The sequence below is a fragment of the Podarcis gaigeae genome (assembly GCF_964106915.1).
Source record: "Podarcis gaigeae genome assembly, chromosome: Z".
Taxonomy (NCBI): domain Eukaryota; kingdom Metazoa; phylum Chordata; class Lepidosauria; order Squamata; family Lacertidae; genus Podarcis; species Podarcis gaigeae.
In genome coordinates, this window is record NC_139691.1 from 47,671,634 (window position 1) to 47,699,256 (window position 27,623).

General features: G+C 47.6%; 1 protein-coding gene across 1 annotated transcript; it reads left to right on the forward strand.

Moving 5' to 3' along the window:
* FOXO4 (forkhead box O4) lies at positions 1-27,500 on the forward strand. Its single transcript, XM_083722919.1, has 3 exons — positions 1-714; positions 16,631-17,865; positions 24,157-27,500. The coding sequence occupies exons 1-2, from the start codon at positions 247-249 to the stop codon at positions 17,846-17,848; spliced, it is 1,686 nt and encodes a 561-aa protein (XP_083579045.1). The 5' UTR covers positions 1-246; the 3' UTR covers positions 17,849-17,865; positions 24,157-27,500.
* The last annotated feature ends 123 nt before the right edge of the window (positions 27,501-27,623 follow it).

Genomic DNA, 27,623 nt, shown 5'->3' on the forward strand with positions numbered 1-27,623 from the left:
AAACAGTGCCGCCGAGGCGCCTGCTCTCGTGGCGGAGCGCTCAGTTCTGAGCGAGAATCGGCGGCGAGCGGGAGGGCCCTCAGGGCGGGCGGTACCACCGAGAGATCGAGATCGAGGCGCGGGCAAAGCCGCCGCTGGGGCCGCGCCACCTTCGGGCGAGGACCGGGGGAGATCGCCGCGCGGGTCCGATCGCGGCGGGTGATGTGGCGGCGCTGAGGGCGGCCGGAGACCCGGAGCGTCGCCATCATGGCGGAGCCGGCGGGGAGCCCCTCAGTGGCGGAGTCTCCCTCGGTGGCGGCGGCTTTGGACCCGGAGTTCCCCCCTCAGAGCCGGCCGCGATCTTGCACTTGGCCGCTGCCCCGGCCGGAGCTGGCGGCGGCCGACACGGAGCCCGGGGCAGCGCCCGGCAGCGGGCTGGGGAGCCCTGAGGAGCCGGCCGGGGTGGCGGCGGCCGGGGCGGCAGCGGCCGCGGCGCCGGGAAGCGGTGGCGGGTCCGGCGGAGCGCGGAAGAGCGGCGGCGGCGGCGGCGGGGGGTCGGGCGGCGGGGCGCGTCGCAACGCCTGGGGCAGCCAGTCTTACGCGGACCTCATCAGCCAAGCCATCGAGAGCGCCCCGGACAAGCGCCTGACGCTGGCGCAGATCTACGAGTGGATGGTCCGCTCCGTGCCTTACTTCCGCGACAAGGGCGACAGCAACAGCTCCGCCGGATGGAAGGTGAGTCCCCGGGGTGGCGAGGGGGCAAGAAGTGGCTTCGTGGGGAAAGGGAGACAGCAGAAAACCAGCCGACAATAACAAAGCAAGAGAACACGCCGCGGGGTTGATTCGGTTTGTTATCCACCTACGCCGCTTTACGTTCGTAAAACAGCTTACAAACAGAAGACAGCAACAGCACAATGTGCCCGCCTAAGTTACTGCACTCGGAGTAGAGCCATCGGAATCAGCTAACCCAAACTGAGCCGTACCCAGTTATTTCGGTGGGGCTGATCGGGAGTGGGGGTGGCATATTAGATGCAAGCCTATATCCATGCCGCTTTCCATTCGCATGAATTGCAAAGTGGCTAGCAAAGAGAAAACAACAACAGCATAATGTGCCCCACTAAGTTACTCCACTTGATATAAACCCATCAGAATCAGCCGGCCGAAATTGAGTCGTGCCCAGTTATTTCGGTGGGTCTGAACTGGAGTGGAGCTGGCATATTGGATGTGATCCTGTAATTTGGGCAGTTCTTCTGCTTAGTAAGGCCACAAGAGAGTGTGCAGGATCTTAAGTTTTCTCCCGAACCCATCCAGCAAAGTGGTGAACAAAGCATTTGGGCTCTCTCGACCCTGCCACCTTCCTTCTCCAGTTTGCTTTGTTCACCATCTAGCCCAGGGGGAAGCAAACTTTTCCAGCAGGGAGCCGGTCCACTGTCCCTCACACCTTGTGGGGGCCCGGACTATATTTTGGGGGGAGAAATGAACATATTCCTATGCCCCGCAAATAACCCAGAGATGCATTTTAAATAAAAGCACACATTCTACTCATGTAAAAACACCAGGCAGGCCCCACAAATAACCCAGAGATGCATTTTAAATAAAAGAGCACGTTGTACTCCGGCTGCCAGCCGGATTGTGAAGGCAATTTGCCTTAGTTTGCCTACCCATGATTTAGCCTGCTGAACAATTCTGAGGAGCTCCAGTGCCTATGTGATGATTTTGCCATTCCAAATAATAGCAAATGGTTCAGATTTTGATTTTGGATACTTTTCTTATGGTCCATTGTGGCTACATTTTATGCACATGGATGATAGTGTTCCTGTGGTGTGCTTAAGAGTGCTGCCTCCTGTGCTCTTGTTTCAGGAGCTATTCCTGTAAGGTAGGCCAGTATTATCTTTCCTGTCTTGCAGAGATGGAAGATTGAGTGAGTGTTGTTGACCACTGAGTATGGTGAAAGGGAGATTGAAGCTGACTGCTTCCTGATTGTTTGTTGCTAAGCTACATGGAGCTATGACACTTCTAACTTTCCTTCCTTATCTCTCTTTCCACATCCCCCAACATCCCTGTGTTTATTCTTATATACTACATTTCCAAGCCATTTTTCTGCCAGGGCACCCAAAGGCATATAGTAGCATGTGGTCTAAAACACAAATACAGAATGCAAATACAGGAGGAGAAAAGAATACCTTTTCTTGGCAGGGTTTCTGTATCATCCTGAACCAACATTTTAATGCTTAGCAGATTATGCTTCCACCTTGCTTTACCAGCAACATCTTGACTTTGTGGCTTTTCATAATAAAAGTTTTAGGATACTGCCCCTTTGCTTTTAGAATTTTTTTGAGACCAAAGACCTCAACAGGTGACACTTTTTCTTGACAGAGTTGCTGTGCCAATGTTAAAGGCACTTGAAAGAATTAAAAGGTGGAGACATCAGGGGATTGGGCACTGTCAGATTTTTACATGGAACCGTGTATAGCAGAGATTTTCAACTTTTTTGAGTCCATGGCTCCCTTGACCAGCTACATTCTTTCTACGGCTCCCCTCTGGGGAAACACGTTCTGGGTCTCAGAAGCCCAGTTATGTCACACCCTCCCTCGTAGAGTGTTCCCTCAGGCTTCTCTCCTCTTCCCTCTCCCTAGGAGTTCTCGGGGCAGCTGCCGCCTCCACCCCTGGTCTCTGAGCTCCCCCCACAAACAAAGGTGCCTGCTCCCTGGCCTGCCCCAGAAGCCCCATTCGCCTCTGGAGCTTGTAGCCAGGGCTGCTGCAACAAACAGCCACACAAGCCTTTGGAAGGTTGAGACGCAAGAGGGCATCAGAGGAGGGAGAGAAGAAAAGAGGGACAGAGGCCAGTGTTGCCTGTGGCACCCTGGCTATCATTCAAGGCACCCCAGGGGGCCACGGTACACTGGTTGAGAACCACAGGTGCATAGTATTGCGCTGGCACTGGGATTATTAGTCAGCCTGCAAGCCAATTTCCAGTGCCAGCTAGGGAGGCATGGGAAAAGCATTCATCTCTTGCACAGAACATGAATGCGGAGTGTTGGAGAGAGAGGATAGTAAATAAACCTTGTCCGTACAAAGGAGTCTGCTTCCTCTTGCGACCGATTGTGGTAGGGACTTTGGAGCTCCTAGATTTTAACTCTTCTGCAGTTTTTGATCCACATGAAGAGGCTGCTGGATTTGACTTGGTGTATTTCTACATGTGCTAGTAATCTTGACTTCTGCAGGGTGGCTCTCTGAACAAAGGGGTGGATTGGTTCAGTCTCCTTTTTCCTGTGTCCAACACTGGCCTGATTACTGTGTGATGTCCCAGATACCCATAGTTTAGCTAAATTCCAAGGGCAAACAGTTAACAGAGGATAGCCCTTTCTGAAGCTGTCATCTGTGCTGGATTAGGGAAATCTTGTTGCCAGAAATTGGGAGGATGATAGTAAAAACGCTGTCTTTAGGGACTGAAAATATTCTGGAAATGTTCTCTCATCCTCCCCCCACCTCCTTCCTGCACATACCGTATTTACTCAAAGATAATGCTCACCTTTTTTGGCCAAATTACATTGCAAAAAATACAGTGCGCATTAGATTCGATGGCACATTTACATTCTCCAGCAAATCCTTTTTTTGTTTCAAGGTTCTGAAAATTGAGGTGCGCATTAGATTCAATGCTGAATTAGACTTGAGTAAATATGGTAGCTGATGTCTTTTAGACAGGAATTTGGGGAGATGGGGAGAAGGAATTCCAGCTTTGTTCTGTTCCATACAATTTTCTCTTATATGAATTTCTTTAAATAATCTGTTAGTCCAGACATGCCTTCTTCATCCTGGTGCCCTCCAGATGTTTTGGGTTATGTTTCCCATCGGCCTGACTATGCTTCCTGAGGCAGATGAAAGTTGTACCCAGAGGGCAGCAGGTTGGGCAAAGGTGGTCTAGAATGACTCGTTTTACCTAGGCAAACGTTGCCTTGGATCAGCCTAAATATTTATCTGGGCCAGCAGTGCCTCTGATAGTATCTAATAAAGGGTAGTGAGCAAATATTAGGAGATGGACTTGGGGGGTTTCATAGCTGACTACTTCCCCACCCATGTGTGTCTTTTCCTTCTTCCCTCCAGTGTGACCCTTAAGTTCACTTTGTTTCAGCACTTCCAAGAAAGGCCACTCCCTGCCCCCTTTGTAAATGTTCTCAGAGATTTCTTGGAAAGGCACGAGCTCGATCTGGAACTCTAGGCCAAGCTGCTGTGGAAGAGCAAGTGTCACTTGAATAGTTTTCAATACTGGGCTTCAGTTCTTTGTCACCCAGCTGCGTTGATACTCAGTATAAATAACTCCTTCATAGCATGCATTCCTGGCTCACACAACCCTTCCTTCAGAACAAGAACTCCGGGCAGAGAGGGAACATGCATGCTCTGTGCTGAGGAAGGCTGAAAAGGCACTTAGAACGACCACTCTTTCTTTCAGATATGAGCCTTATTTGTCCTAAAAGTGGGAAATCTCTGTATTAAAGGGAGTTGGTTCCTTTAGCGGCGTCATATGAGGTAGCTGTCCCGCTCTCGCAGGCCTATTCAGAATCCCAGAATAGCACCACATGCCAGAACGATCTACTCCTTGCAAGCTCGCATTTAAAGTACAGTGGTACCTTGGGTTACATACGCTTCAGGTTACACACTCTGCTAACCCAGAAATAGTGCTTCAGGTTAAGAACTTTGCTTCATGATAAGAAAAGAAATCGTGCTCCGGCGGCGCAGCGGCAGCAGCAGGACGCCCCATTAGCTAAAGTGGTGCTTCAGGTTAAGAACAGTTTCAAGTTAAGTACAGACCTCCGGAACAAATTTAGTACTTAACCCGAGGTACCACTGTAGTAACAAAAATACTCTTTTGCTTTTGAAGCACATGGACTTTCTTTGATTTCGGAGTTAATTTCCCCTCTTTTGCAAATACAGACAACTACCCTGTAGTTTATTCTGTGGTGCAGAAGCTTGCCTGAGGATGTCCCATAGGCTTCAAGCTCAGCAGAACTTGAACTTGGTTACCTGTGTTCATATCTATCCAACTGGCTGCCTTTTGTTTCTTTAGTCAATTCTCATTGTCCTCCACCCCCTCAAACCCCGTCCACCAAGTAAATGAAGATGTTCTGTTAGTGAAAGATGAATTAACAACAGTCCTACAAGCAGACACTGAACAATTTCTTCCAGTCCTTTATTCTGCAGGATTCCCTTGTATGGATAGACAGTTAATGAAAGGTTTTGTTCTAAAGCAGTTGAAACACATGTTTTGGCAATGAGAACTGTTTTGAGCTGTCACTTATGCCAGGCATCTCCCTTACAGGTGTCAGGAATATGGTTAAAGTCCCTTTCCCAGTGCTTATGCTTTTAGCACGGGGGGCACAAGGATTTGCCAACAATATTGTGCCTTAATATTTATTTATTTTCTATCTTTAGAGAAGCATTCTGTATCATGCCAGTGAATCTGAGCACTGTAGTTAGGCCTGAGTAACATAGACTATAAAATTAATCCCACCCAATCGACTAGAATGTGGTCTAACTCCCCCCCCCCTTAAATCCATCTCAACTAAAAGAAAATACTGTAGATTACGGCGTATTAGGCGACTGGGCAGCTTCCTCCCGGCGTGGAGCCCGCCGCCCACTGCTGCTGCCCAGCAAAGCTGTTGCCGCTGCAGCAGTGGGGGGTGGGCTCCATGTTGGGAGGAAGCTCCCAGCGAAGCTGGCTTAGCATCACTGGGCAGCTTTGTCGGGCAGCTTCCTCCTGGTGCAGAGCGGATCCCGCCGCCACACTGCAGCCATACCCGGCGTATAAGATGACCCCTGACTTTTTAACCTCTTTTCCGGGGTTAAAAAGTCATCTTATGCGCCGGAATCTATGGTAACTCACCCTGAAACTCATTTACCAATGGTACCTAACACCAGGTAAACTAGGGCTGAGATGCCCAGGATCCTCACCAAAATGCTGGAGAGGCTGCACCTCCATAGGCACATATCTTCACATGTGGTAGGAATGTCCCAAAGTCCAACCAGTCATACAAGAACACCAGTCATACTAGAAATATGCAAAATAAATAAGTAGGTATTAGAAGGCACCCCAGAACTGGCCTTATGCAACATCGTCCAAGTTTAAAATGCCCACTCACATTATGCAGAACTCATAACCCACCTAATCTCAGCAGCCAGAAGCCTCATAGCTAGACACTGGAGAGATCTGTCAGGAGTAAACATGGGCAAATGATATCAAACAGTATGGGAAACTATGGGAAACGGCCTCACTAGAAAAGCTAACCAATAAACTGAAACTGACATTGGGATAAATAGAAGAAGACGTTCTCACTCCAGTATGGTTCCCCTTCATCACATACACAGCCCAACAAGAATCTACCAACAGTGTACAAAACATTCTGGCTAACGACCAAAAAATTCACCCTCTCACACACATAAGCAACTCTCACTATAGCCAACCAAAGACAACCAACCAAACTCTAGGCTACCCCCAACCTCTCTCACCACCAAGGGAACATAAGTGAACAGAAAGAGAACCCACACAAGTGACGCTGACACAAAACCCCACATTTACACTAAGTAAAGAAAATAAGCATTACCACCTGACCCCACCCCTCTCACCATCCCCTCCCTCTTTCCCCTTCTTTTCTTACCGACCTTATTCTGCATGCAAGACTCATGTCTCACAACAAATGTAACTGATCTGTAGAAAATGCAACTTGAGAAAAGAGACAATGCACATATTTTTTAAACTAAAATCTTCAATTTTTTTTTTTTAGGGGAAGGATGTTATAGCATTCGTGTATGTCTGTAGACTCTTGTGCAATTTTCTTGATGAATCATGAAGCATTTTAAATCTTTTTGCCTTTGAATGCTGATTGGGTAAAGCTATACTTTGTATCTGTTAAATGGAAGCAAAACATTTCTATTGGTTTCATAGTAGGACTGTTAAAAGATTGGCATAAGATACCAGATTCTGCCCCAATCTTATAGAAACTTTCATAGGTTGGCTTATTGCACCAGCTACTGTCTCTTTCAGGAAACTGCCTTAAGGATCCCTACACTTGACTGACTGAGCTCAGGCAAGATGGGATTGGCAAGTCCAAATTAATAAGGACAAGGGGGAAATAATTAAGTAGTTAGGCTGCATAAATTTCAGGGTAATGATTTATTGGTTATCCCCACTCACTGTGGCTGTCTTCACTCTTGTAGAGTCACTTGCCTCTATCAGAGTGCAAGCTTATAAGCTTACAGGGGAAAGTGGCTTTCTTTTAGAATGGAAACCCACAGATGTAGCAAAGAGAACAGTACAGTCATACCTCGGGTTGAAGTTGCTTCAGGTTGAGTGTTTTCAGGTTGTGCTCCGCGGCAACCCGGAAGTAACGGAACGTGTTACTTCTGGGTTTCGCTGCTCGTGCATGCACAGATGGTCAAAATGATGTCATGCGTAGAAGCGGCGAATCACAACACGCGCAGACGCGGGTTGCGTTCTGCTCTGGATGCGAACGGGGCTCCGGAACGGATCCCGTTCGTATCCAGAGGTACCACTGTACTCTGAAAAAATGGTATGTGAGAATCACCATGCACCAGAAATCATCAAAGTTGATTTCCTCTACTTAGCTTGGACATCCTCCTTGTAAACCCAGTGTGTTTCTTCATTTGCAAGGCACATATTGGGGAATGCCAAGAAAGGCACTTCCAGTTTTTCATTGATCAGAGGCTGTTCTTGTGTGCTGCTTTATGCCGGTGTGGATAGCTGTTTGCTTGGCTTCTTTCTGTGTATGGAATGTTATGACTTGTATCATTCCCAAAACAAGATGATTTAAGTAGAAGATTTGGACATAATTCTCTTGGGTAGGTAAGCACCAAAGAGGTAAACTATACTTTGAGCACTGCTTCATATTAAATGTTGATGTTCAGGAGTAGGTGTGGTACATTGGAAAGGGTTCTCCAGCAACACCTGGGCTTGTCTGACTCAAACAGTTCTGTTGAAGCTTTGCAAAAGTTATGTTTTTGATATGCAAGTTACATGCATATTGGTGGGCCCAGCCTACAAGCATCTCACTTACAGTGCATGCCAGCTGGCAGATGAGATGGGTGATGAATGGAAATACAATGTATTAGAAAAAGATGAGGTGGCAAGCACAGTAGCACAATCCTATCCCAGTAATATCTTTGGGCATCTTTGCTAGGGAACCCACAGAGAGTATCTGCTCTGAGGTGTTGTCAGCCATGCCTATTCCTGAGTGAACTCTAGATTAAAAGCAGGGTGTGCTTAACTGAACAAGGACGGAACAGGACAAACATGCCCCACCCCAGAGCCATTTGGGTGCAGAGTCCCAGAGGGCACTTTCCCACTCCCTCCTCACATTGCTTGCTCTTCATAACACAAGCTGAATTGTCTTGGAAAACCTTGGTGCTGTTTCTGCCAGTTTTTGAAAGAAGCTGTTTTCCCTGAAGAGAGCATGTGTAGAGGTTGGCCTGCAGCTGTACTGAGCCCCAGAATAACTGCTTCCAGGTGCTTATACTGTGCCACCAGTTGTCCATATGAAGTGACTCTCCACTCACTATCTTTTGGCTTTTGTGCCTCTTGTCCATAAGATTTGATTTTGGGTTAAACATTCTACAGAACATGTTGTGCACAGCCCCAACTTTTTACTCCCTTCCTGGCTGTGAAATGAGAACTTAACTGGCACTAGGATCTTTGTATGAAAAGATAGAAGATTTGCCTATGAGCTTTGTGTGGTGTGTCCTAGGTTTAGGTAAGCTAACTTATTTGTAACTTGGGAACTTTAGTGCTTTGCATTATTTAGGGTTAGTGTTGGAGGAAGGGAGGAAGAGCAGTGTTCTTGTGCTTTTAACAGTTGTGGCAGGCAGAATGTCAGCAGGTTAAGCTTGTTCTAGTACAGAAATACTAGGAGCTTAGTTAGCATAACTTTTGATGACCTCCTTCTTTGCAGCCCTCAGTAGTATGGAGGTCAGAATCCCACTGTAAGGTAGAATAATCACTTGAGGGAGGGAGGCTTGTGCTCTGCGACGTTGTGAGTTGGAGAAATTTCAGTTGCAGGCTTGTGTACTATACTTACAGATATAGGAAGAACGTGTCTGCTAGATCAGGCCTAAGGCCGATGTAGTCCAGCATCCTGTTCTTGTAGTGACCAACCAGATTCTTTTGGGGAACCCACAAGCAATACCTGAGTGCAACAGCCACTCTCTTCCTATATTCCCTAGCAAGTGGCATTCAGAGGCATCCTGGCCATGACAGCTTTGAGGGAAATAACCTACTGTTACTGTGGTAACAACTTTGTCAAGTTCTTCCTCAAGCTTCACTTTTTTCTGCGAAGCCTTTCTTCCCCAAGTCTTGTCTAACAACTGCAAAGCTAGCTAACTGCACTTACCCGTTGTCATCTGCTGCCCTTGCCTTCTTCCACTGCTCCCCTTTCTGTGTTAGACTTTAGATTGTAAGGATCTCATTTGCTATCAAACATCACCTACATTCAGTGGCGGAACTTCATGCTCCACCGGGGGTGAGTGTGTGGAGAGCAGGCGGGGCGGGACTGGCATGCATCCCGGGGGCGTGGCACACTACCTGTGGGGGTGTGGTGCCCAGCGCAGGGCAGGGGGCAGCTGCGATGGCACCCCACCGGGATCATGCTGCTGGGGTGGTGCGCTCCCCCCGCACTCCTCTTCCTCTGCCAGTGCCTACATTAGCACTCTGTTAAAAAGTAGGTAGCTGTTAGGGAAGGGATGCTTTCTAAGGCTGAAATTCTTCTAGCTGCATTTGAGAGAGTGCAAGCTGCTTCTTTGGCATGGAGGTAGGGCTTGCCATTTGATATGGGAGGTGCCTTTCATTCCTTCCAGGAAAGTCGATGAGTATTTGGCACATCAAACTTTATTTGAAAACATCATTTTCTGTCTGTCCTGGTGAGGACAATTTGCCCCCCAGCTTGCTGCCAAATTCCTCCACACATTTGAGGAGTTCCAAACAGGTACTAGCACCCTTGCATTTAAGAACCACACCAGAGGTTCCTGAAAAACAGTCAATATGTGCTGTCAAAATAGTATTTGCTTTAAGATGGCTGATGTGTGAGGCTTTTATTGGTTTTTCCTCTGCCCCTCATCATCACAGAACTTAGAATCACAGAATTGTAGAGCTGGAAGAGGCCCTGAGGCTCATCTAGTCCAACCTCTGCAATGCAGGAATATGCAGCTGTCCCATATGGGGATTGAACCTGCAACCTTGGCATTATCAGCACCATGCTCTAACCAGCTGAGCTATCCAGGTTGATGTCATAAAATATATTTATAATTCAGAAAGTTTGAATTAGGGTTGGGTGAGGGGAGAGTTGAGGGTCAGCAGAGACTGAGCATTAATAATAAGAGCTTGTTCAAGACAGTTACCCCATTAAAACTGCACTATCTATTAATTACATTTCGGTACAAATAATAATAATAATAATTTATGTATACCCTGCCCATCTGGCTGAGTTTCCCCAGCCACTCTGGGCGGTTTCCAATCGAGTGTTAAAAACAATACAGCATTTTCAAATTAGAACAAAGGGTGGGGAAAGTATTTTCAAATTTGGTGCTTGATCAAGTAACTGAGATACTGTTGCCTCCCCCCTTCTCACACTCAAAGAACCACTTACCACAGGGGTCAGCAAACCTTTTCATCAGGGGGCTGGCCCACTGTCACTCAGACTTTGTGGGGGGCCGGACTATACTGTATTTTGAAAAATATAAATACCCTGCAAGCCGGTCCCACAGCTGGCTCTGGACCTGGAGGAGGAACGCACTCTGCATGCGCTCAGAAGCATGTCTTGCGCCGCCCGCCCACCGCTGTTGTTGACGAGCAGCAGCTGCTCCATTGGCCTTGGAGCTCCCAGGTGGCATGCACCACGTGCTGCAGCCCGTCATCCAAGGCCAGGGAGCGGCAGGCTGGGCAGGTAGCATGCAGCGCGCCCTCCAGCTGCTCCAGTGCGGCTGCTGAGTGTGCCACCTGCAGCAGCGCCGAGCCGGATGCCAGGCATGGGGCCAGCAGGTGCACCAAGCTCTGGCTGAAGCCCTGTGACGTGCCCGTCATGATGCACATGGCATGGCCCAAAACTGCCACCTGCCTGCCGGCCTCTCCATCCATGGCTGCGCTGGGTTTACCTCAGCGAACTTCCGGCAGCCAATCCAAAGCTGCGCCAGCATCACCGCTTGTCCAGAGGCATCCATGGCTTTGGATTGGCTGCAGGAGCTTTCTGCAGCCAGTCCAAAGCCGTGCCAGCGTCGCAGAAGTCAGTCCTGCGCGGCGAGGCATCCGCGGCTTCTTTTCAAGGAAATGCTGTGCCATGCCAGTTTAGCTCAGTGCGGGGACTGACCGAGCAGGCAGCAGGGTCCACGGGCTGGATTTAGGAGCCTGGTGGGCTGCATCGGCCCCCGGGCCATAGTTTGCCGACCCCTGACTTACTATAAATGATCAGGAAGGCTTTGTGGTTGGTATGGTATCTGATTTCCTAATCGATCAGTTATATTGCTATATTTGTTTTTGAACACACACACACTCACATATATGGGGTATATAGATTTTGTGCAACTCTGTCCAGATTTTTTTGTTTGACCCCCTCAGGACTCCTCTTGTGTTTTACTTGCTGGCTTTTGTTTTCTTCTACTTTGGGTCCTGATGTCTCTTAATGACTAGATTTAGCTATTATTGTAGAAGCCAAGTATGATAAGTCTGTTGCACCAGAAGAGCACTGTGCTGAAACTGGGTTTTTTTAAACCCTATAAAACCATAAGTAGCTCCAGCTCACTATAATTTTACAGACAGTCTCCTTCCATGTATTCCATGACAACCAGCAATTACAATGAAATTGGATTGCCCTATTAGTAGCTTCATAAAACACACATGTACTGTGTCCAAATGGCGAGGGTATAATAGCAAGAGGCATTCAAGGTGGCTGTTCTTCCCTCTGAACTCTTGCTGAAACATGGACTTTTTTGTTTTGCAAAGAGGATATATGGGTAGCCTGGGATTAAACCAGTAGGAAGGTATTTAAATTGATTGTGTCACTCTGATGTATTTTATCTCTTTCAAAAACAAGTGGATTATCTGCTCCGCCGCACAGAGCCTTGGAGGTGTAGTGGAGTGCTTGGACTGTAAATCTAGATACACGTAATAGAAAGCGCTTCTCACTAGTATTCTCAGCAAAATGTAGAAAAACGAAGCCTACCTAGGAACGCCCTGTGGTGGCTTGTTTTTGTGAATGTTCAGGCAGCCTTTGCGTGTGGTTGAAAGTGCTGTTGGAATCACTTTGTCACAGAGCAATAGAGTAGGGGGAAAGTGAGTGTTGGAAACATGTTCACTAACTGGGAGCCTGCAAACCCTCAATTTGCGTTAAATACCATTTAGCTAGAAACATAGTTGAGTCTAGTCATGTGGTAGTTCCAAGCTTTTTATCTTTTCGCCAAGTTTGCTTTGGGTATTCCAAAGATTGCTTGCTCCATAATAATAAGAATATAATGATAATGATAATAATAAATAATACAGTGGTCCCTCTGGATGCAAACGGGATCCGTTCTGGAGCCCCGTTTGCATCCTAAAGCGAATGCAACCTGCGTCTGCGCGGGTTGCAATATGCCGCTTCCGCGCATGCGCGTGATGTCATTTTGAGCACCTGCGCATACGCGAGCAGCGAAATCTGAAAGTAACGCATTCCGTTACTTCCGGGTCACCGCAGAGCATAACCTGAAAATGCTCAAACTGAAGCATATTTAACCTGAGGTGTGACTGTAATAATAATCCTTTATTTCATCTGTAGTTTCAGGACTAGTATGGTAATTCTAAACTGAGCAACCCTTAAACTCTGGATTTTTAGAGAACTTTGTGTTGGGCTTCTACCTTAACTGCCTCCTGGATATTCTTACGGGGGTGACTGTGACTAAGTCACTGGGTTGCCTGAGGCATAGTCTAGTGCTGAGGGGATATTGCTTGGTGGTAGAGCATTGCTTTGCATGCAGAACCCCCCAAGACCAGTCTCCAGATAGAACAGGAAATGACTGTTGTCTGAAACCCCAGAAAGTTGTTGCCAATCAGTATAGACAGTAATGAGCTAGATGAACCCAAGGGTAGCTTTCCATGTTCCAGCCGTCTGTGCTGTCATGCCTTAGTTTCTGAACTTATTAAAACCAACACACTAAAATTGTGTATACACTGTACATTGTGTACAGTATTATCTTCATCAGAGAAGCTAAGGCAGGGGTCAGCAAACTTTTTCAGCAGGGGGCTGGTCCACTGTCCCTCAGACCTTGTGGGAAGCTGGACTATATTTTGGGGGGAAAAAAGAACGAATTCCTATGCCCCACAAATAACCCAGAGGCGCATCTTAAATAAAAGGACACATTCTACTCATATAAAAACACCAGGCAGGCCCCACAAATAACCCAGAGCTAAGGTATGGGTAGGCAAACTAAGCCCCAGGGGCCAGATCCGGCCCAATCGCCTTCTAAATCCAGCCCGTGGACAGTCTAGGAATCAGCGTGGTTTTACATGAATAGAATGTGCGCTTATATTTAAAAGCATCTCTGGGTTATATGTGGGGCATAGGAATTCATTCATTTCCCCCCCAAAAATATAGTCCGGCCCCCCACAAGTTCCGAGGGACAGTGGACTGGCCCTCTGCAGAAAAAGTTTGCTGACCCCTGAGCTAAGGCTTGATAGTTTCATCCTGTAGTTCCAGAACAGTTCTGCTGTTGGGCCGAGGACATCTCTTGACGCAAGGCTTAGCACACTGTGGTTCTGTCTGAGGAGGCCCGTTACCCAGAAACAAAACCTTACTACTATTCCTAGGAAGTTACATGCTGTTCTAAACCTCTTGGTTTCAAGTCACTCTGAAGCATGTGGAGCCAAAGTCTTGTGGTTATGCAATTAAACTGCAGTCGTTCCTTTTGGGGAGGGAGGGTGGCTCCTGTTGGTCAGCTGGTTGACTCACTCCCTGTGGGGCGGGGCTGTGCAGCAACTTGCAGCTTGTAAACCACTGGGAGGGAAAATAATTATTCCATTCTAAATCAAGGGCAGCTATGGCACGACTATGGGGTGGTGGTGGGTTTTTTCTTATTTGCAAAAGCTGCAGAAGAGATATTTGGAAGCCAGAGACCTCCAGGCCATAGTTATCAACTTTTCCCTTTTCTTGCGAGGAATCCTGTTCGGAATAAGGGAATTTCCCTTTAAAAAAGGGAAACGTTGACAGCTGTGCTCCAGGCTGGTGTAGCTGTTTGCAAAGGCTTTGAAAACAGCATTGTGTATTGGAATACACAAACTTCTGGTGGTGTAGGCACAGTTGGGGTTAATGGACAGTTCATGGAATTGCTTATGCTGTCACTAAGTCAATGATCCAGCATGCTTCCCAGTTTGGAAGAGAAATCAGTATTTTCAGGGTTCACCCTTGCGCCAAAAGAGGCCTAGGTCAGTTGAAATTGAGGACTTGTGTTCTAATGGCCCCAGCTGGGCTATCTTCTATTTCACTTGGGCTTGATGGGGAAAGTAAGCTATGGGGATAGTTCTCTGAATATTCCACACAACTGGAGTTGGAATCTTCCATTGTTAATGCCTTCTTGGAATTTGATCTGATATCAGCCGAGATGGCCACCCAGAAGAGACGGGAATGTGGCACAACACAGTGATTGAGTTGGCAGCTGATTCCCTTGGCAGTCAAAAGCTGGTGATTGCAAATCAGCTGGGAGTAGGAAGCAGTGTTAAAACTCAGATAAATAAACTAGGTGCCAAATGGCTTCTTAAACCAAGGTTGCAATCACCAAAATGGAATGTCTAGTTACCATATTGGGGCTCTAAAGTAAAATTTTTCTAATGATGGACTGTCTGTGATTGATTCTCAGTTAAACATCTGGCTGGTTCAGATGTTTGAGCTTTGAGAACTTAAAGAAGAAAAGTCACTTGATTCGGGCACAGTCCACATATATATTGGCCTATTCCAACCTCTCATTTTTTAAAGGTAACTGCTCCTGCTCAGGCTGCACAGAAAAAGCAATTTGGTTCCAGAAATTTATTCTGATAGTGCAGATAAAATATAACTGACATAATTCAACAGGATGGGGTATTAGGGTGTGAAAGCAGTTCAGATCCAATGATCCCCAGATGGTGGAGGTGCCATCCTGGTGCCATCCTGGTGCCCAGGCATCTTCACTTGGTCACAAGTGGTTGGAAGCCAGATGCAAAATGCACCTGGTGCCTGGCTAATTTTGAACACTGGTAGGAAGGCAAAGGATGTAGAGGGGGACTTACATGCAGAGGATTGAAAGAACAACTTTTTACGTAAATGTATTATTGCAATTTTTATAATAAAGGAAAACATTCAAATTGTTTGAAGAAGATAGGATAAAATATAAAAGAAGGAAATAAAAAGGGAAGGGGAAAAAAGAATAAGAAGCATACAAACATAAAATGCATATTCATGTTCTCAAATGTTCTTTGCACTCAAGTAAATGATTACAGTTTCATTTCAATGAATTTGTAAAGACATTAGAAATTATCCTAAAGTATCCCTCAGTAACGATGCTCAGGTCAATGGTAGTCTTCAATCACGTTACATTTGCAGCACATAAGAAAGAAAGGAAAAGCAACTTTCCTGGAAAGTGCCTTTTTTGTTGGTTGGATTACATCTCAGTCTCATTTGTTTAGATAGTTTTTCCATGAGGGCAGCTGTGAAAGGACAACTCACTGCATGACTGTTGGCTCACTGCTGTACCCTGCTTCCTGGATATTCCTGGATATTTATGTTGGTTTGAACTTCCCAAGCAGAAGTTCCCAAACATCTTTGGTTACAGTGGGAAAGGCAAATTGCCTTTTCTGTCACCTTAGTCTCTGATGCCAGACTTAAAATGCTGGGTGCAGGTTTTTTTCTAGATTGGTGTAGAAAAAAAGGCATGTTCATGGACTTTGATGCCAAGCAATGCCTCTTCCTTTTTGTTTTTTTGCTAAAGTCTATGTTGAGCAAGGACACAGAACCTGTGACAACTTCCCCTTCCCCCAGATCTTGTTGGTCTTGAATGCCCATCACTCATAAACCAACATGACCAGTGGCCCAGGGTGATGGGAGTTACAGACCTGAAATTCAGTGTGGGGCTTCATGAGAGAGGGCATTCTCAGTCCAGGCTCCTCTATTATGGAATCTGCCTCCCCCCACCCCAAACAAGGCTGGCACCCACTACTATGCATTTTGTGAGTTTACCCAGGCCTTTGGATTAATTATTGCTGCTGATTTGCTTTGAATGTTAACTCTTTTCATTCTTCATTCATTCATTCGTGTGTTATGGTGCTTAATGTAACTCTCTGGGATGCACATTTTTTTAAAAAACAAAGAGTGGGCTATACATAGTTTAAGTACATAAATTAAATATGGGGGTGAGAGTAAAAGATTGTCCATATCTGCTTGAGACAGGAGAATGGTCTAATGCAGGGTTTCCCAAACTTGGATCTCAAGTTGTTTTTTGACTATAGCTCCCATTATCCCTAGCTAGCAGGACCAGTGGTCAGGGATGATGGGAGTTGGAGTCCTAAAGCAGCTGGAGACCCAAGTTTGGGAAACCCTGGTCTAATGGGCTGTATGGGAATGATGCTAACACACTGCCCTTTCCCACTTCCTTCCAGAACTCCATCAGACACAACCTCTCCCTGCATAGCAAGTTCATTAAAGTACACAACGAGGCTACAGGGAAGAGCTCTTGGTGGATGCTGAATCCAGAAGGCGGCAAGAGTGGAAAGGCCCCACGGAGGAGAGCGGCCTCCATGGACAACAGCAGCAAGCTGGTCAAGCCCAGAGGAAAAGCCCCCAGGAAGAAGGCAGCCATGCCAGTGGCCTCAGAATCTACTGCCGACAGCCCAGGCTCCCAGTACTCCAAGTGGCCTGGCAGCCCTTCTTCCAGAAGCAACGAGGACTCTGATGTGTGGACCAGCATCCGGCCTCGGACCAGCTCCAATGCCAGCACCATCAGTGCAAGGCTTTCCCCCATCCTAACTGAGCCAGATGACCTTGGAGACGAGGCGCTCCTTCCATCCCTTGTCTACTCCAGCGCATCTAGCAGTGTCCCACCCACAGTGACAGAGGAGCTGGAACTCATTGACGGCCTGAATCTGATGTCATCAAGCTCATCCTTGCTGTCAACTCAGCAGTCTTCTCCAGGTGGTCTGGCACAGAGGAATCCCAGTTTCTCTTTGCGAAGCCAGAGCTCAGCTGCTCAGGCGTCGTCATTTGGCAGCTCCCTCTTCAACCCTGTTGATATCTCTCTGCACAGCTCTGCCAGCCACTTCTCTGGCCCACAGACCCTGGAAGCCCTCCTGACATCCAACTCACCACCACCCAGTGATGTGATGATGACACAGGTAGATCCGATCCTCCCGCAGAGCGGAGGCAGGTTGAACAGCCAGACTTTTCTGCTTCTGGGGGAGCAGTCCTCCAAAAACAGGATGAGGCCAGTTAACCCATTAAGAAAGCCTCCGGAGCAGCAGCTGGAGTCCGTTGGCACTGCTTCCTTGCCGACTGCATTTTCAATGGCATCTCCTCAGAATACAGTCAGCCTGTCAGCTTTGAAGGCACCGGGCTCCACACAGCCTGCCCAGGCGGTCCAGCTGGGCACCCAGCCATTTCTGTCTGCAGCTACATTTGCCCCCTGTGGAGGCAATCAGGACAGATTGCCCAATGATTTGGACGATATGTACATGGAAAACCTTGAATGTGATGTGGATTACATAATCAACACTGACCTCATGGATGGAGAAGGCCTGGACTTCAATTTTGAACCCATTCCATCTGCTCCCAGCTATCCCAACACGTCACAGGCCTCCAACCATACCTGGGTACCCAGTTAACTTCAGGATTGACAAAGGTAGGTGGATGTATGCAACACACACTTCTCCAGCCTGGTGCCCTCCAGATGTTTTGCACTACAACTCCAATCCCTGCTCTTTCCTATTTCAGATTGTCACAGGTTCTGAAAAGTCACAGTGGTGAGGGTTACCCCTACTATCAGGAGTGAGCCAGTAGTAAATCACATGAAATAAGTGAAGTTAACTCTTTATTAGAAAAACAGGATCTGCACAGGAGTGTCAGGCCTAATGAGCATTAGCAAATTTTCTTTGGTTGCAGAGACTGAAGGTCCCTCCTTCCCACAGCTGCCTAATTCTTCTCCTCGCCCAGGTTTCCCCAAGCAATCTGTGCCTGCACCTGCATGGCACTAATTTACTGCCTCGGCCCATTATACCTGAAGGAGCATCTCCACCCCCATTGTTCAGCCTGGACACTGAGGTGTCTCCTCCAACAGTCTTCTGTTGGTTCCCTTACTGTGAGAAGTGAAGTTACAGGGAACCAGGCAGATGTCAAGGAGATAAAGAACTACATAACTTTTAGAAGACCTCTGAAGGCAGCCCTGTATAGGGAAGTTTTTCGTTTGATATTTTACTATGTTTTATATATGTTGTAGGGACACGAGTGGTGCTGTGGTCTAAACCACAGAGCCTAGGGCTTGCTGATCAGAAGGTTGGCATTTCGAATCCCCATGATGGGGTGAGCTCCTGTTGCTCAGTCCCTGCTCCTGCCAACCTAGCAGTTCAAAAGCACGTCAAAGTGCAAGTAGATAAATAGGTACCGCTCCAGCGGGAAGGTAAACGGCGTTTCCGTGTGCTGCTCTGGTTTGCCAGAAGCGGCTTAGTCATGCTGGCCACATGACCCGGAAGCTGTTTGTGGACAAACGCCGGCTCCCTCGGCCTATAGAGCAAGATGAGCGCGCAACCCCAGAGTCGTCCGCGACTGTTACATTTACCTTTACAGTGGTGCCCCGCAAGACGAACGCCTCGCAAGACGAAAAACCCGCTAGACGAAAGGGTTTTCCGTTTTGGAGGCGCTTCGTAAAACGAATTTCCCTATGGGGTTGCTTCGCAAGACGAAAAAAATCTTGCATCTGTTCCGCTGATAAGCCGCTTAACAACTGATCGCTGGAAGCCGCTTGACAGCTGTAGCGCTAATCCGCTAAGTTGTCAATGGGCTTGCTTCGCAAGACGAAAAAACCGCTAGACGAAGAGAATCGCGGAACGGATTCTTTTCGTCTAGCGAGGCACCACTGTATATATGTTGTAAGCCTCCCAGAGTGACTGGGGAAACTCAGCCAGATGGGTGGGGGTTACAAATAAAATAATAATAATAATAATAATAATAATAATAATTATTATTATTATTATTATAAAAAAATATTTCTCCTCCACCCTCTTCATGCCTCTCCGGGTTCTGGGAGACTGGGGCGGGGGGAGGTTGCCACAGCAAGAAGGGGAAACAGACACCTGTGACTCTTCACCAGCCTGACTCATCTCTGCCTCTTGGCTTCCCTCAACCCACTCTCCTGCTTCAGCTTCAGCTTCTGCCTCTGAGTCTGGACTGCTCTCTGCCACAGACTCTCCCAGTTCTCTAAGCCTGTTACCTCTTCAGCTTCCAGCACCTCCTTTTCCCCATCTTCTCCCTCTCATCGCCATCCCACACCAATTCCTGGCTCTGAGGCTTTTACCATTGGAAGTTCTCCGGCTGGTTCTGCCCACCATTCCTCTGCATCCAATCAGTTCCTGACACCTACACAGGGCTGAAAAATAATTCAGGTATTGAGGTGCTGAATCAGAATCTCCAGCTTTGGTTTAATCCCACCAGCTGTTCTGCAATAAAGTGATTGCATGGTCAAGCTAACAAACCATGAGTGCTTAATACCTTAGAAAGTGTGAGGAACACAGGGAGTATGATATAATAATTCTCCATTCCATCCATCTCAGCATCTTTTTGATCTTGGTGCTGCTGTTAATATGGGCAGCACTAGCTATGACATTAAATTAATTTATTACATTTAATGTGTGCATTCTTGAAATACATAAAACCTAAACAGCCATTGAGGGACCCATGAGAAGAATTTGGTCTAGACTAGAGCAGGGGTGGGGACGCGGGTGGCACTCTGGTCTAAACCACAGAGCCTCTTGGGCTTGCTGATCAGAAGGTTGGCAGTTTGAATCCTCATGACAGGGTGAGCTCCTGTTGCTCGGTCCCAGCTTCTGCCAACCTAGCAGTTCGAAAGCACGTCAAAAAGGGCAAGTAGATAAATATGTACCACGCCGTCGGGAAGGCAGATGGCATTTCCATGCGCTGCTCTGGTTTCGCCAGAAGCAGCTTAGTCATGCTGGCCACCTGACTCAGAAAAACTGTCTATGGACAAACGCCGGCTCCTTCGGCCTGTAAAGCGGGATGAGCACCGCAACCCCAGAGTCGTCTGCGACTGGACCTAATGGTCAGGGGTCCTTTACCTTTTAGCGCAGGGATAGTCAACCTTTTTATACCTACCACCCACTAATGCATCTTTCTTGATGTTAAAATTTCCTTACTGCCCACCAGTCCTCGATGGAAGGAGGATTCAGTTTGAGCCATAGAACCCCCTACCACCCACCTAGAATCCTGAAACACCCACTAGTGGGCGGTAGGGATCAGGTTGACAACCCCTAGTCTAGAGGGTGGGGGCCTGGAATGGATCCAACGAGAGTTTTCCTGCTAAATAAAAAGGCAGCAGAGGGGAGTTCTTAGGTTCATAGCAGTGGGGAGGCTTACCCCCCCCCCCCCAGTGCAGGGGGACCCACACAGCAACTATTCATATTTTTCAAAATAAATTTAATAAATGAATACTAAACACATTACTGTAATTCATTTAAAATCATGTGTTTGGCCCCCTTCTCCCCCAAGTATTTGCCCTAGATTTTGTGAAATGAAAGCTTGTCCAGTATTATGGAAGCAAGTTGTCCCTTTGTAAATGTGTGATTCAGATTCTGGGAGGGTTGAGAGTGGGCAAATTATTATTTTATTGGATTTCTTACCCACCCTTCACCATGAGGTGCCAGGGTGAGTCACAACAATTTTAAAATATGACATTGAAACCACTTCAGATGGATTACAGTCATGGGAATAAGGTGGCCCTAAAATATATATCTTAGGTGTCAAAGGCCAGGGTACTGGGGAGTGTATTTAGGATCTGACAAAAAGTACATAATGAATGTGCCAGACACACTTCTGTGAGGAGGGTATTTCACAACTTAGGGGTTGCCACAGTGGATGCCCTTTCCTGTGTTGCCCTCCACCAACTTCTGAGGTCACCTTCCTTTGCCACCACCTCATGCAAATGTCTTTAGACAGGGTTGTGACCTGTTAGATGGTGGTTTATTGTGCCTAGCTCTAAACCTGTTTTAATGTCACTGGGGCTACAGCATAAACAGCAGCAACAGGCACCCAGATGGTTGGGTCAAATATGCCTCTATTCTAGCCAAGCATTTGGCCTCCCAGTTTTCTTGTGTTCAGAGCATTGTCCTCCATCCTGAGACACAATGAGGTTGTAGAGCGGGTGTGGGGAACCTGTGGCCCTCCAGGTGATGGTGATTCCACTGCCCATCAATACCATCCAACATGGCCCATGGGTTAGATATGATGAGAGTTGTAACCCAATAACATCTGGAGGGCCACAGGTTCCACACTCCTGACATAGAGTAGAAATGTGCCCCAAACTCTCCTTTCCTTCTTGGTTATAGACAGGAGTCTTTGCCTAAGAATGAGTTCCTAATCATGTTGGCAAAACTGAGCCGAATTGTGTATGGCAGGTGTTGGGAGCAGGATTTCCTAAAATGCTTATGCCCTCTGTACAGCACAAGAAATCCTGTTTCTTCCTCAAAAGGAGGGCGATATATGGGTATTATGGAGTTCTTCCCTGCTGGCTATTTTCCTTATGCCTTGTAAGTTATTGCTGGCCCCATTCTTGTAGCCAGGCATTTTTATGTGTGACAGTACTTACCAGTATGGAGTGCTGGCACCTCTTCTTTTGCTGCCCATGGCAGCCACTTTGTGTGGGCACCCTGCAGCAATTTTTTTTGGTGTTTTATTTAGAAAAAGAGCAAACCAATAAAGTTATCAGTAAAAGCTGTTATTAACAAATATTTAAAACATTCAAACACCATTGACATAAACAATAAAAAGAAAACAGAATAAAGCATTATGCATGTCTGGGTAGGCTTGCATTACCTAACAAAAATGCTTTAAGCAGGTGCTGAAAAAAGCTCCCTGATGTCTGTAGGCAGGGAGTTCCAAGGCCACCCACCTGCCATATGGCATCAGACAATTCAAAGTTACAGCCACAGGAGCAGACACTGGCTTATTGCCAATCTTAGTACTGTAGTCCCACAGTGCTATGATTGGGAGAAGCGTTTCTGCTAGCTTTTCAGTGACAAAAAGCTGCTGCTAAGGCTTATATCCAATCTTAGCACCACAGACCTAAGACTGGAGATAACCTTATTGGATCTCCGCACTGTGATGCTATGTGCTAAGATTCAAGAGCTCCCTTATCTCCACTCTTGGCACTTAGGATGTAGGTAAAAGGTAAAGGGACCCCTGACCATTAGGTCCAGTCGCGGACAACTCTGGGGTTGCGGTGCTCATCTCGCTTTATTGGCTGAGGGAGCTGGCGTACAGCTTCCGGGTCATGTGGCCAGCAGGACTAAGCCGCTTCTGGCGAAACACAACAGCACACGGAAACGCCGTTTACCTTCCTGCTGGAGCGGTACCTCTTTATCTACTTCCACTGTGACGTGCTTTTGAACTGCTAGGTTGGCAGGAGCAGGGACCAAGCAACGGGAGCTCACCCTGTCATGGGGATTCGAACCGCCGACCTTCTGATCGGCAAGTCCTAGGCTCTGTGGTTTAACCCACAGTGCCACCTGTATCCCATTTCTCCACTCTTGGCACTTAGGATGTAGATCAGATAATAAATCTCCACTATGCATGTAAAGTGACTGCCAGCTGGGCATCATTTGCCCAAAAGGGCCTTGTGGACCAAATTCAATGGTCTGGCAGTCCTAATTATTCATGCAGGCTGGACATCACCAACTGTGGCAAAGATGGAAACTGACCAATTAAGAAATGCTTTTATTTAAGGGTCAGCCAATTGTGGACAAGTACATAAAAAAATACTTTGCCTTCAAAAGTGTGCCATGTGTGGCCTAAAATAAAAAAGGAGTCAACTTTTGTAAAGAACTTGTGAAGTTGTCTTTTCAGATTCATTGGAGAAAATCCACTATTTTCTACTCAGAATGGCTGCAGTTTTCCAGGATCAGACAGAACTCTTTCCCAGCTGTGCTGCCTGAGAATTCTTTACCTGGAGGTGCTAGGGAATGAGCCAGGGCCTAATGCACTCCATGCGTTCAGTGAGCTATCATTTCGCAAGGGCCCCTTTCTATACTTCTCTGCCTGATCACCTGGATGCAGTTACTACCACAGGCAGTAAGGTGACTGACAGGCTGTTTGTAGACTCAGAACTGTAACTTCTCTGTAGCATTGCTTTCATAGATTTAGTTCCTGCTTCGGTCTTCAAGACAGTACTGCTAGCAAACCATTTCACATGTTTGATTCTGTTTCATACTTATTTTTGAGGATGACCAGGACATGGCAGAGAAGATGAGTTAATCCTCTCCCCCTCCCTCCTGGCCCAAAACTAGGGTAACCAGAAGTGTACGATACTTGTGGCCATATGACAGATGTGATGGGCAGCTGTGAGCTGTTGCTCTGTCTCACACCATCCCTCATCCCTTCCTTGAGTTCTGCTGAACTCTGATTTCTGTTGCCATGTGCAGATAAAAGGGTTGCTTTGGATGGAAGGTGCTGATGGGCAGGAGGGTGCATATATGGAAGAAGGAGACTTCAGGGAAGTTGGAGCAGAAATGATACTGACGGCAGAATGGTCTTGAACCAAGAGGTGAAAAGAGTCTGGGCTTCCAAGAGGTTGTAGTAATTACACAATGCACAATCCCTGGGGCTTTGGGGCTAGAAGCAATCTGACAGTTGTGGATTAATATGGAGCCTCTGTTGGGGGTAGATTAACCTACATTTGCCTGGTGTGGGAGTCTTGAAGCTCGCAAACCTCTGTGGATTCAGGCTTTGGCTCTAAACTGGGAATCAGACCTTCAGAAATGGAGGTGCTCAAGGAACAGTGATACTAAATATCTGGAAACCGGAGTTCCCTCAAGGCTGGATGTTTCTTACTCTGTTGTGTGTATTTTCTGTTGTACATCCATGTGCAGTAGTGCACTAAGCATCTTCTCTCTCCCCCCTCCCCCCACAGTGCCCTTCTGGTCCTGGAGTTATTGCACTCCCAGAGGAGTCTGGAATGCAAGGAGCACCTGGTGTCCGTCTTACTGTTCTGCAAACCAGCTGGAAGCAAGGGCAAAGCAAACGGCAACTGGAAGAGAGAGATCCTGTTAAGTGCCACATCTTTTCCTGAGCCTACTGTTAAGCCCTGCAAGCCCCATCCAGGAGCCCGAGAAGAGGCCCAGGAAGTGCTCCACCCATGGCCAAAGACACTTCCTGCCCTTCATAAGCATTCTCCGGATTGATGGGGTTTTGGCCTGGCCGCGATAGGTCAGAGAGCTGTCTGAAGGGGGAGGGCATTGAGCTGGCATCACCCCTCCAGCTGATCTCAGCCTCAACTCCCCTTTGACTTGACACCCTGTGGATGGGGTGAGAAGATGGTCTGTGAATCATGTGGCTGTCTGAGTTGAGAAGTCCCTCCCCTCTTGAGCACTTCCCTTGTTCCTTTTCTGATGGGAGCTGGTGGTGGTGGTGGAGGAGGAGGAGGAGGAGGCTGAGGGAGGTAAAGTTGCCCTGTTTGGGGTGGTGGTGGTGGTGGGAAGCTGTAGAACTCATTATTGACTGTGCACCTGGCCTACAGGTGCCTTCTGGAAGTTAAGGCCCAGTCTGACCTTGTGAAGCCCTCACCTATGTGTTCTTGGGCAACACTTCCCTGAAACAATGGCTCCCCCAAAGCAGGCAAGCAGGTGCTAAAAGCTGTTGCTAAGAAACCAAAATGACTTCTCTTTGGGTTCGTTTCTGGGCTGTTTTATGTTGCAGCTGAGAAATGGAAAACCCATATCTGGCCTTAACCAGAGCCCTGATCTGCATTTTCCCTTTTTCTAGTCCAGAAGGGCATTTTTCTACAGATGAACTATTTTGGAGGTTGCTTTTTCTTCTCCTCCCCCTGACATGGGCAGAAGGCAGGGCTTTCTGTGGCAGCCTTCAAACTGTATTATTTGTGTCTCTGTATTATGAGTGCCTTTCCTTCCCTCAGAGATGGCACTACTGGCAGTAGCTGTTGCTTTTCAAAACTGCATCAAGAACAATGTGGCAACTCCTTGGGTGCATTTGCTGGGGGTGGGAATGGGAATGGGGAGAGAAGGGCATGGAAGCAGCTTCGTTCTTTGGAACTGGGGCAGGTGGTGGAGTTGCACGTTATAGATAATTACCTGCAAAGCTAGCAGCAGATTAAATAGAAGCTTTTGTAAACCTTGGCGCGGGGTTGGGAAGAACTGTCTATATTTTAATGCAGAATCCTATGACATTATTGGCTAAAAGTGCAGCCTGTTTTCTTGCAGCTTTACACCTTTTGATACCAGACAAAACACTAAAGCACACAAGGCCCAGGGATGGGTGTGAAGATGGGATTATGGGACAGCTACCCTGCTGGGGGGAGGATGGGGAGGGGTCCTCCTTTCAACCTTGTGCTTTTCAGTAGCTAATTATGAATTGCCAGCAGGACATGTTGGGGTCCTCTAAGCCTTAGAATAGCTGGGTCACAGCTGCCACTGCAGATGCCTTTTGAGCCCTTGCCCACTTTGTGTAGAGCCCTGGCAGAGCAGTGGCTGGCTCAGGCCCACCTCTGCTGAGCAACTGTGACGGCCTTGGGTGGGTTGCCTGCTGTGAGCTTTCGCGGTTAAGCTTGGGAGGCAGAACAAATAAAATAACATCTAGGATTCTGAGGGTTGGGGGACCACTTTATTGCCATGAGAAAAGTACCTTGAGGAACCAGGGAAACTCTAGAGGAGATCTGGTAGCTCCTTGGATAGATGGGAGAATTAAGGGTGTCAGAAACGGGGACCGTGGGTGGATTCCTGTCTGGTATGGGCCCGCTCAGGAAAGGGGCGATATTTGCAGGCTATCCTTTCTGCCCTGGGGATGATATGTTTGGAGTCTCACTTGAGCTACTGTAGGTGGGTGGGAGCAGGTGAGGCTTCAGCCCCCTGAAGCACTCTCAGGAAGGGCAAACAGCACAAGCCTTCTCTTCAGCCACTTACTTTCTAAAAAACTTTCCTCAGAGACTTCCTTAGGTTAACAAAGGTCCTTTGTGGTTAGCACAAGGCAAAGGGTGTGTTCTGAAGCACATGTGCAGAATATGTCAGCTAGGGAGGCATGACTTGAGGAAGTACCCAGGCTCCCCCTGCTTGCAGCAGCAGCCCTGGTCCTTGGTAGCACGCTCTTGCCGTTTCCTGCTGTGACCTCCAAGCGAGTCACACTAGGTGTTTGCAGGTTCAGCCCAGGCCCTGTCACCTCCCCTAGCTTAGAACGGCACTCCTGTCCTCTCCCAGCACACATGTAGAGCAGTTCCCTGACAGCCATTGCTGTAGTAGTAAGCCTACCTTTAAAAATGAGGGAAGCCAGCAGAGTTGAGCAGCAAGTGCTATGCAGTGGCAGGAACTAACCTGCTTCTGAGCCAGGGTTGCTCAGGGAAGTCCCCTGCCTCACTTTGCATGGCAGGCCTCAGCCAGGTTGGGCCCGGGGAAGAAGCATAAGTAACATGAACATCCTCTAACTTAGAGTTGGTTAATTGTGTAAGAACCGCCACTGCTCTGCTTCACTTCTATGCCTAAGGTGGGCTACATCAAAGCCTTAGGGCCGTTCACACTAAAAAAGGGGTCAGTTGGTGATCTAAAGTACATGAAGGATGAACTGATCTCCCAGAACCCCTTGCTTCTTGTTGCCTTTTCCTCCCCAGCTGCTTCAGAGGACTCTGAGTAGGAAGGTGGGGCTGGTTTTGGTGCCTCAGAATAATTAAAAATGAAGGCAACAGAGTGTGGTGCAGTGGTAGAATGCACTCCTCTTTGATGATCTTGGGCTCCTGCTAAGTTAGCTTGTCAAACAGTCAGCGGGGGAAGCTTTGGTGATTTGGGAGCAGCAGGGTGGAAGCTGCATGTTGGATATTTGTGTGTCTCTCAGGGTGGGCTGCTGAGGCCTCTTCTCCCCAGAAGTAATGTCTAGACACAGCAGGTGACCTTCGGCTGGCCTCTTTCCAGGACGGACCTGTGGACTCCATGGGCAAAGAGGCCCCTGCTGTGTGTCTGTTCTCCTTGGACTGCTCTGGTACAGTTGATGGCTTGGGGAGAAGCTGGTTCAAAACAGGCTTTACCCTGTTTCTCCTGAGGATGTGATCCCTCATGCTAATGCTCTATTTTGCTTTTGTCCCTTTTGTAACCCGCTTTGAGGTTTTTTCTACAATCAAGCGGTATATAAATTTTATGAAATAAATCATAAATAAATTGTAGCAATACAGTCTCTACCAGCGATCCCCCCCCCCCAAACTGTGTGGAATGTGCTGGAGGTCAAAACGTGACAAATAAATATCTATAATCTCTATTATCTGCCAGTGTCATAGCATTTCTTGCTTCCTATCCCTGTAACTAGTCAGGAAACGGGGATTCTGGTGAATGTGTCTGCCAATTGAGTATGGGAGAAGCTTTGACCCCGTGGCAAAGGTTGCTG